This window comes from Kryptolebias marmoratus, linkage group LG15 (assembly GCF_001649575.2).
Source record: "Kryptolebias marmoratus isolate JLee-2015 linkage group LG15, ASM164957v2, whole genome shotgun sequence".
NCBI classification, from domain to species: domain Eukaryota; kingdom Metazoa; phylum Chordata; class Actinopteri; order Cyprinodontiformes; family Rivulidae; genus Kryptolebias; species Kryptolebias marmoratus.
Genome location: NC_051444.1, coordinates 31,668,156 through 31,679,099, shown reverse-complemented (window position 1 = coordinate 31,679,099; position 10,944 = coordinate 31,668,156). Strand labels below are relative to the sequence as shown.

The 10,944-nt window shown below is 41.0% G+C and overlaps 1 protein-coding gene across 2 annotated transcripts in view; it reads right to left on the bottom strand.

Moving 5' to 3' along the window:
- Positions 1-10,944, bottom strand: part of LOC108247988 (transient receptor potential cation channel subfamily M member 1-like) — a 101,507-nt gene that overhangs the window by 6,928 nt on the left and 83,635 nt on the right. For both annotated transcript variants that reach the window (XM_037980005.1, XM_037980006.1), the window contains exons 22-26: positions 7,934-8,108; positions 5,399-5,419; positions 3,678-3,822; positions 2,007-2,209; positions 1,682-1,814 (exon numbers count right to left, since the gene is read on the bottom strand). In XM_037980005.1, coding sequence (XP_037835933.1) covers positions 1,682-1,814; positions 2,007-2,209; positions 3,678-3,822; positions 5,399-5,419; positions 7,934-8,108 — 677 coding nt within the window. The remainder of the gene's footprint in view (positions 1-1,681; positions 1,815-2,006; positions 2,210-3,677; positions 3,823-5,398; positions 5,420-7,933; positions 8,109-10,944) is intronic.

The following is a 10,944-nucleotide window of genomic DNA, read 5'->3' as shown; positions in this document are numbered from 1 at the left end:
TCACAGGTGTGAGAGGAGTGGTGATGAGGCGTCCGTCACCAGCTCAGGAGACGCCCACCAGGAAGTGCTCACACACACACAAACCACCAATCACCACAAAGATATTCTTGCAATACTTTTTTCAAGATGAACTTTTCAAGAAAAGCTGGAGATTGTGAGGAAAGGATGGTCAACCCTGACGCTAGCAAGCCTGTCCATGCCAAGGAGAAGGTTTATCTCCCATTCAATCCAGCAATTATTCATAGCTCACAGTCTCTGATAAGCAGCAATACAGTTTGAGTTGCTGGGAAGGTCTGCTATTTGAAACAAATCATTGTGATGATTGGTCTCACCACAGAGTTTTGATCTTCATTAGGTTAATGTGTTGAAGCTTCTGCTACAGATGATATATGTGGTGCAGCTGTGGCTGAAATAAAAGGAGACTTAATTGTTGATTGACTTGTTTTTAATTTGATTTTCTGTTCTATGGTATTAGTTAAAGCAGAGGTCCCCAAACCCCAGGCCGCGGACCGGTACCGGTCCGTGGGTCTTTTGGTACCGGGCCGCACAGAAAGAATAATTAACTTACAGTATTTATGTTGAAAAATGACCGGATTCTCTCCACTACATCCATCTATGACTCACTCTCGATGCATTTCAAAATGCTTATCTAGGTCACATGATACATTACTGCTAAAAACAAACCCACAAGCTAGCAAAATGAATAAAAAACTGAGAAACTGGCACAGGGCTCCCACTGATTCAGCATTATGGTGAGTTGTATTCTTTGTGCACTTTATATTTGTGGTGTATCTTATTTTAAAGGGCACGTTTGAACATTGCCATATTGACCAGAGAACATTAGGGGGAGGAGAGGGTGTTATTCATGTTGATAATGCAATACCAGGAAGCAGCTAACAAAGCAACGCATACACGTTGGATTTACATTTATTATGTTTTAAAAATATCCCCGTTTTCATGCCGTTTGTATCATTTTATTTTGTTGTATTTATCCAAACCTTTAAAGGCCAGTTCGTGAAAATACTGTCTGATAATGAACTGGTCTGTGGAGCTATAAAAGTTGGGGAGTTAAAGCATTAAAGGCTAATGCTTGCTGTATAAAATATATTTGTGATGCAATACCTTGTTACTGTAGCTGTGGCATCATATTTATGGCCTATCTGTGAAATGTACGGTTTGCCAATGATCACTTTCAGAGAGTTTCTTTAAAATAAATAAAAGTGGTTTATGGGATATTTTGCTAACCGACAGAGGAAGTTTACTTTAATAGTTAATGACACAGTTTTAAAAATAGATGTTGTTCAGTCAATAACACTTGGAGTACGAGTTGGGCATAAGTCCCAGTGACTACTACGCCAAATTTTAGCTCAATATCTGTAAAGATGACTGAGTTATATTAATTTTTGAGTTTGCTAATGTCGGTTGGTTGTAGTGTCCATCTTTAACTCTGATGACTACAAAAGTGTGTCCGTCTGTTCTGGAACATCAAAGATCCGGTGAGGTGAGATTCCTCTGAGAAGAACAAAATATATGGTTTCTCAACGACAGACAAAAGAACACACACTTACTGTATACGCACACACAAGTAAAAACAATATTGCCCTTTCTCCTTTGGCGGGGGTGATAATAAAACCTGTTGCTGGGCTGGACAGTATGTTTAAAGTCAAAGTGTTGTTCTGACCTCTCAGACGTAACTCTGATTCGCTCGTTGTTGGACGACTGCTTCTCGTCCTCCTTCTCTCTGAAGTATTCTTCCACACACTGCTCCTCGAACTCGTGCAGACTCTTCAGCTCCTCTGCATTCAGCACCAGCTCTGAGAAAACAGAAAACACAAACCCCACTGTATGATGCGTGCCACTGAGGCAGTGTCTGACAGCTGCTTGTGGTTCACTCAAACACCAGATTCATGGTCAGACTGGCTAAGATCTGAAGAGGAAACTGCTTCTAGACTTGGGGAGGTGTCAGGTTCTGACCCTACAGACCCTCTCTGGTGTATCTTTCTTACGGAGTCGTCTTTCCCGGTCGTCACGATCTCCCTCTGCCCTCCGTCTGCAGGTGCAGCACAGCCTCTTCAGCACAATGTAGATGTGGGGAAAGATGATAAGAGGGGGTGGCAGGATGGGACGGTCATGGAAGGTCATGATCAGCTGATACCGCTGGAACTTCCAAACCTGATTGGATATGGACTTTACCTCAAAGAAAGTGTTACTGTGGAGGAAGAACAGGGAGGAGTGAATTCCTGCTGAGAAACTGCTGTACACGGTCTAGTTAAAGTCAATACACAGGACAGAATAAAGTTACATTGTTACATTGTTATGCTGATGATACTCAGGTATACTTATTCTTGAAGCCTGATAAATCCAGTCAGTTTCTTAGATTACATGCATGTTCTAAAGACATAAAAACTTGGATGACTCTTATTTTTTTGTTTTTGAACTCAAACAAAACAGAGGTTGTGGTGTTGTGGCTTTAAAGGTTATTGAACTGAATTGAACTCATCTGACCCAAACACTCTAGCACACCTCACTCACCTTTTAATGTGAAAGTTCAAAGTCATGGTAAATCTCTACTCTGGTGTTTAAATAGATTTACTGTAGAACCTTACTGTGTTTCTGACTATATTCAGGTTTCAGTGCTTTCCTAAATTTTACATAACAAGGCAAAATAAAACTAAATTTATTCAAGTCTAATCTAACTTCAAGTGAGCACTAACACACAACAGATTCTACCATGTCATTATTTATTTAAAGGGGACCTATTATGGTTCCTTGAACAAGTCAGTATAGATCTGTGGGCTATACAAAACATGTTCATTACATTTTATACACAAAATCATTCTCAGATATTGAGATTTCACCTGATCAGTTCTGCCTGTTTTGAGCTCATTTCAGAATGAGCGGTTTTAAGGCTATGTCACTGTTATGCAAATAAGCTGCTCTTGGCCACGCCCCCCAACTCAGTGTCCCATCTGAAAACATAAAAACTCTTTGAAGGATTAAACGCTACGGATCTGATGCACATTTCTAGTTTTTAATTCAAACTCTGAGGATTCTGACCTTGGGCACATAGCGGTTCTGAACTGACATTTGTCAAGTAGGAGAGCAGCAGAAACCTGACTGGTAGTGGTTTGGGACACTGGCAGTACATGTTTTATATTGCAGTCGACAACAAAACATTTTACTTTTCCAGCAGACATTGTTCAGCAGTAAAACGAGCAGAACTAATGTGACGCTCTTCTTGTAATAAAGTGGGTGGGGTTCCACTTGGGTTGCTAGGTGAGGGGCTGGGCTCGGCTTGGAGTTGCTAGGTAACAGGAATTGTGACGCAACAATCCCAAGGTTTTTGAAACAGGTTGTTTTTCAGACACCAGAAAACATTTACTTATTGCCAAAAAAATGTTTGGGTGGTTTTTTTTTGTGCTGTCCTGTTTTTAGAAGTAGTAGATACCCAAATAGAAGTACAAAAATATGCAAAATGCGAATTTTGCATACTAGGTCCCCTTTAACAAAAACTAAGCCAATATATATTTATGTATAAACTGGATGCAGTTTTTTATACACAGCTTAGAATAATAATAAATGATATCTTGTATTCTGTTGTGTGTTTCTGCTCAACTAAGGTTAGATTTGAATAATTTTAGAACCTGGCGTTTTACAGGGTTCCTGTGTGAACTAACTTGAAGACAGCGATGAGCAGGTTGACAAGCAGGATGTTGGCCACCAACAGGTAACAGGCCATGATAGCAGGTGTGAGCCAGGCTCCAGGAATACAGGGAGGAAGCTTTTTCCCATCTTCATCATACATGTTTTCCCCACATGGAGCTGGGTGCACACATACACGTTATTTTCGATCATGTTCAACAGAGGGTCTTATAGTCTCTAATCTCAGCTCAGATATCCACACAGATTAATGAACATCTCCTTAAATTAAACTCAGAGACTCATTTATTCTCAATAACATGGTGTGGTTCTGAGATCCATACAAACAAGATGTTGTCAGTCTTTTCTCATTGTTACTCCATGATGGTGGAAGGAGTTACCAGATACTACTACCTTCAGCACCTCCAACACCCTAACACACATAACCCATTAAACTCTATTAAACTATCCCTGGAGTCAGGGGAGTACCATTTGTATGGGAACTCTGTCCTTTACACAGATTTACTGAGGTACCTTTTTTTTTTTGAGGTACGTCATTTTCTTTTATTTTTTCACGTTTCTGACTTTATGGAAAGATTAGTGTCGTTCCTCACTCTTTCAATTTACATTATGTAGATGCAAAATTATATATTTTCCTGTTCAGCAGATGATTTTGTTTGTTTATTCCTAGAACTGTGGACTGTTCAGAAGCTGCATGTGAAAATTAGCTGCAGATGAGTTTTGCCAAAAGAAATTTGTTCAGAAGAGAACAACAGTAGATTAGAGAAAGATCTTGTTTACTGAAAGAAGCAAAGTGAATGTGGAGCAGTTTTCTCTGTAAACTTTGCAGCACAAGTTAAAGCTACCAGTATTAAAGAAAAAGGAAATTCTAAGCCTTGCATTCATTAAAGAACTGCATATTGCCTGCCACTTTTTATGCCAAAGGTTTAGACTAAATTAATTTTAAGATGAAAAACGACAGTTATATGTTCAAACCTTGGAAATAACATTATTTGGGATCTCATGAATTATTTGTGAGATCTATAATTTAACCAGTATATTAAAAAATGAATGACTTATAAGCCCTTTTTTGTTGGCTAAGGCCAGTTAGTTGTGGTGGACATCTCGATTTATGCTAACTTCAAATGTTAAGGAGTTTAAGATGGAGTGTGAGTGATTACTTTCTGTGAGCTTCAGTAAAATCCATTTAGTAGTACATGAGATATTTTGCTAACTGACAGGGTTGACTCCAACAGCTAATGCCAAACTTTGAAAGCAAAATATTGCACAATGTGTAGCAGTTGGAGTCTGTGTTTGAAATGATGCTCAGTTTTAGATCAATAGCAGTAAAATTGACAGAGTTAGCCTTTTTTTGTGCTTGCTAAGGTCACTTAGCTGTGGCACCAATCTGGAAATGGACTGACTCCAAAAGTTAGTCAGGTATAGATGTTCACCCAATGATTACTTTCTGAGTTTAATTAAAATCTGTCTCGTGATTCCTAAGACATTTAGCTAATGCTACAGTCAAACAAACCCATGTATACAGACAGACAAACATGTGTAATTGTCCGTTTGCCTTCACTGTCGAGTGATAAAAAGAGGTTAGAGCGATAACATCATAAGTAATAAAAACAGTTTCAAAGTTATTAATAATCACTTAGCTGGACTGTCTGAAGACTTCAAGTTACACAAACAGGTTGTTTTACTGTAAATTATTTTATACACAACACAAGAACAATCTACAGGTCTTATTTCTTACGGTTGATCTCCATGGCGTAAACTGTCCATCAGCAGCAGAATGAAAAGAGGAAAATTATTGTTATAATCAGCGAGGAAGACCACATGAAACACTTAATAAGAAATTATTACAAAGTCTTTCAATAAACACTATAAATTCAGTATAAAAGCAAAAATACAACATATTTTCTATCAATACTATATGTAAACCCTGAAAGGCAGGAATAAATAAATAAATAAATAAATAAATAAATAAATAAATAAATAAATAAAAACAATTTGGGGGGCTGTCCCATTTTGTAAACCTGGCAAAGTTTTTATTTTTATGTTTTTCTAACTTTTTCCTATTAGCAAGTAAAAGGTTTTGGGGGGTTGACAAAAGCTTAGTAAAAATCTGTTTTCTTATTTCTGAAATAATTTTTTTGGAGCACCAAAAAAATCAATCAGTCAATAAATAAATAGATGAACAAATAATTGAATAAATCAATAAACCAGCATACCTAATATTCTGTGCAGAGTTGTGGTGGAGCTGGTGCTTATCTCCAACTATCTCTAATAAATATAATACACCCAGTTTGGGGGTCATAGCACCGAGTGCTCCGATGACCACTGGTACCACCGAGGCCTTGATTCTCCACAACTTCTCTGTTTCCTCCTTCAGCCCTTGGTATTTCTCCAGCGTCTTATGCTCCTTCTTCCTGATGTTACAGTCGATTGGGACTTCTATATCTATCACCATTATCTTCTTCTGTATCTTATCTATCACCACAATGTCCGGTTGGTTAGCCATCACCTGTTTGTCAGTCTGTATCTGGAAATCCCACAGTATCTTAGCCCTGCCATTCTCCTCCACCTTAGGTGGACTCTCCCACTTTGACTGTGGGACTTCCAGTCCATACTCGCTACAGATGTTCCTGTACACTATTCCAGCCACTTAGTTATGGCATTCCATGTATGCTTCATCTTGCATCCTTCCACTGTGTGCTGGACTGTTTCAGGGGTATCTTTACACAGCCTGCATCTCTTCACCTCAATTGCTCTTGTGCTGAGGGCCTGCTTCTGTGCTGCTTGTTTCTCCTCTTCCACACTGGGTTTCTGCTGTCTGAGGCATTTATTTTGAAGTTCAAAATTTGATGCTTTTTTTCCTGATGTAATCCAGCTTCTTAGTTGTTTCATCCTGTATAATGGCTCTGTTTTTCACTAGTCCTCTGCCTCCCTCCTCTCCCTAAGTGCACATTCTCAGGGTGCTGGAATTAAGGTGAAACCCTCATTGCATTGTGAGAAAGAGCTGTCATGTCTTTATGTCAGTGACACAAAAGCTCCTCATACACACATATTATATATATCCATTCATCCATCCATGATCATCCAGAATGTACGTCTTTTTATTCAGCCACCTTTTCCAGCAAAATTCCAAAGATTTTCTGGGCCAGCCGAGAGACAAATTCTCTCCAGCATGTCCTGGATCTTCTCCGAGGTCTCCTTACAGCCAAACACGCAAGGAACACCTACCTAAGGAGGTCGTATATGGCCATATATGAGATAATCAGCTGTGGTGAGAAACCCCTACAAACAACTAAGCTGTGTACCACATGTTGGCTTTCCTTTGAACCAAGAGTTTCATGCATCTTGGACCAGTGGGAGGTGCTCAAACTGCATTTTGCTGTCACTAAGCCTAGTAAACACTACTGCATGGCTGAGAATAATGCTTCATGTAAAGCAAACAGATATAGCTCTGTAACAATGCCATCCCCCCAAATTTCCTGCCCCCCTTTTGCCACAACATGAATCTGATAGATCTGATCTGGTATTAAACACTTAGAAAAAAAGCCTCCAAAAACAAATACATGTGGGCCTGCGTTTCAGGGCTACTTAGTTTTTTTAATGACATACAGACTTACAAAATAAATATACATATCTTATTTAGTTATTTTTGCTTTATTTAGTACTTTTTGGGCTTTTTTTAAGTCAAGAGAAAACAAATAAATTCGTCCAGACTTAGAGAATGATCCCTTTCGCTCCACTGAAAAAATCTAGTATGTTTTGCTTGACTTTTGGGGTTTTCATAATTTGAATTCATTATTTGGGTAAAAAAAGAAGTGATATATATTTTAGTAAATACAAGTCAAACTGATTCAATAGAAGGTCAGCAGATGGGAAAAAGATGGAGGAAAGATGCAGAGAAAATGGGTGAGGGCAGTTGGAAGACAGTGACAAATAGGGGTAAAAGAGGAAATAATAACAACTGGAAAACAGGTAGGAGAGGGCGAGGACTGGTGGAAGACTGAATAAGGAAGATGTGAAGGAAATATGGGAAGAATGTAGGAAGACAAGAAGAGAAGAGAGTAAAAATAGGGCAAGAAGAACAGGACATTCTGAGAGCAGGAGGGGAACTGTTGAAAGACAAGGTAAAGACAAGGTAAGGGCAAGAGGAAGAAAGTAGGAGAACAAAGTGGGGATGTGTGAAAACAGGACAAAACAAAGGAAGCACAGGTTCAAGACTGGGGGAAGACGGAGGGAAGACTAACACGTGTCTTACTATGGACGCTAGTCTTACGGTCTATGGAGTCTGCAAACACCTCTCCGTAGATCATCCAGTATGGCATATAAAAGATGTTCCGAGCCAGTCGCCACGTAGGCTCCTCGTCTGGGTGGAGGATGGCCTGCCGAGCTACGCCAAAGCTCATCAACACCACCAACATGATGACCACGAAGTACAACATGTCAATCATCTGGAAACATGAAGGGGGCACAAGGCAGACTCAAAAACTCACATTACGTATGTAACATAGTAAATTTCATTTTTTATTTAGTCAGTACTGTAGAAATCTACAGTACAGTAGGGCAGCTGTGGATCAGTGGTTAGAGCAGTCGTCCTCCAATAAAAGAGTCAGAGGTTTGATTCCTGGCAGCAGCCACATGTTGAAGTGTCCCTGGGCAAGATACTGAAACCCTCGCTGCCTTTGATGTGTAACCACCTCATACTCATTGGACTATGAATGGTTTAAACCACTGATTAGTCTCCATAGAATGATTCATTCAGATTAAGCTTTGTTGCAAAGATTTTGAACAAGTTTGAAAAATTTACTCATCAAATTTTGTCTCAAAATAGTTGTCATAATAGCCTAGTAGTAGCCTAGTATAATAGAGTTGTCATGGATGCAAAGAACCCTGTGAAAGGAATGTGAGAGAACATTGTGGAGGGTTGGCAAACTATGAAACCAAATTGTGACTGATTAGAAACAACAGTGAGAACTGGACATTACCAGTGCCTCATGATGCCCCCACGTGTCTTGTCTATTCTTGATTGTAGCAGATTGCCCCTTTCACACGTACCCTAACGGTCCCGGCTCCACTCTACTCGGCTCGCTTTGCGAGCGTTTACATCTGCATTTTTTCGCACTCGGTCCCTGCTTCTTTGGTACCTGCTTCGGAGTCGGGCCAGTCAGCCAGCCCTGCTTCGTGGGTGGCGCAAGCTTAGCTCCTGTTCACTCATTGGTCGTGGGTGTGACCAGATGCAAGCATAAAGAGCGAACAGTAGGAATATAAACAACAGCGTTAGCTTACCCTGCAATGTTTATGCCGTCTGTCCCCCAGCTGAAGGCGCTGTAAAGCCTGAAATCTTTGGCAGATAACAGCTGTCCTACTCCGCACAACAATCGTGGCATCCAGAGCATTTCTTCCACTGCGCCTCTCTTCCTGAAGTCTCAGGAGAATCCTCATAAGTTTAAAAAACAGCAACAACACAGGGCCAACATTGTCCATCGCCCTTTCGTTATTTACACAACTTGCCCTAAGTTTCGGTAGCGCAACCCCCCCTGCGCCGCGGCCCCGTCCCTCGCAGCACAAGGAGGCGTTCCTCTGCTACCGATCACACTGGCCGGTGTGAACGCGATGCATTCTTTATCGAACCAAGCCGAGTAGAGCGGAGTAGACCCGGACTTCTGAATTAGGGTCTGTGTAAAAGAGGACCTGTTTCAGCCTCCAGCTGGTCAGCCTAGTCCTCATTCAGGTTTGGATCCTCAGATTTGGATCTCTTCTCTGAGATCTATATTTTTTGACATTTAATGATAAAATGATTGCTGGACTGGGGTGAAGCCCGCAAATTTATATAATCCAGATTTCTCAATTGCCACACATAACTTATTTCACCACTGTCGTAATCACAAGTGTCAGAGATATGTAATGTTACTGTACAAATGCCATGCAACAGAGTCAATATTTACATGTACTTTTGACTAATCCTGGCCCAAATTCCACTGGAAGTTTGTGTGACGAATGCACATGTGAAATCAGTGTGATTCAAAGTGAAAATTTGCAGATTTTCTTGCAATTTTGTGTTTTTAACTAGTCACTTACAATTGTATATTATTGAGATATAGACTTAAAGTCAATGCTGATGTCTCCTTAGCATTCTGTTCAAACACACCTGTTTGCTCCAACGTAATGTTATGCATATAACTAATGTTCCCTTTCAGTCGATTCATTCGGTACAACACATGTACTATGGAACATATATAAATGCCCCGCAGAGCAGCCATCAAACCTGGGTCAATACAGCACACTAGTGCGGCACCTTACACCCAGCAGAAAGAACAGAGTGAGCCACAGTAGGGGCTGTCACATCCAAATGATAAAACCGAACAAATGTGTGTGGTGGGGACCAGCTGGCCGCAGCACAGATATCACTCATGGGTACGCCTCCCGCATGGCGCTCTCACACCATGCAGGATTGGGAGCCCCCTGCTGTTGTAAACTAGAGAAATAACTTCCACAATCTAGTGGGAGAATCTCTGTCTAGACAGAGCCTTGCCCTTGCCTGCGTTAGCAACACACACAAACAGCTGATCACACAATCTCATGTCTGGTGTGCGGTCAATGTAAATGTGCAGTGCACATAAAGGACACAAGGAATGCAACCTCCTCTGCTCCTCAGATGCAAAAGGAGGTGGACAAAAGCTTGAGAGCTCAATAGCCATGGAGCTGTAGTCTGAAGGTATAATCTTAGGGAGATACGCTGCGTTTGGTCACAGAATGACCTTGGAGCCATCAGGTGAAAACTGAATGCAGGAGGGATTTACTGACAAAGCCTGGAGGTCCCCAACCTACTTTGCAGTTGTCAGAGCAAGAAGCAGAGCAACCTTATATGAAAGACACTTCATATCCACTGACTCAAATGGAGAGCCTTAAGAACCACAGTAAGGTCTCAGGGAGGGACACTGGGTTTAATCACGAGTCTCAGTCTATGGATCCCTTTTAAAAAATGCATAGCCAGGGGATGAGCTCCTGGCGTGACCCCATTGAAACCAACATGGCAGGCAGAAATAGCTGCCAGGTAAACTTTTATTGTGGAAAAGGAGAGTGGGTGTTGTCCCTGGTGGCAAAGAGATCCACAATTGCTTCGCCAAACAGACACCATATCTGAGCCACAACTAAGGGGTAAAGCCTCCTTTATCTCACTAGAGGACTGCCTCTGGAAAGCAAATCTGCACCCAAGTTCAGCCACCTCTCCCTGGGCTGCCACCTTATCGTGGTGGAGGGGTTTGAGTGTCCCAATGATCCTAGGAG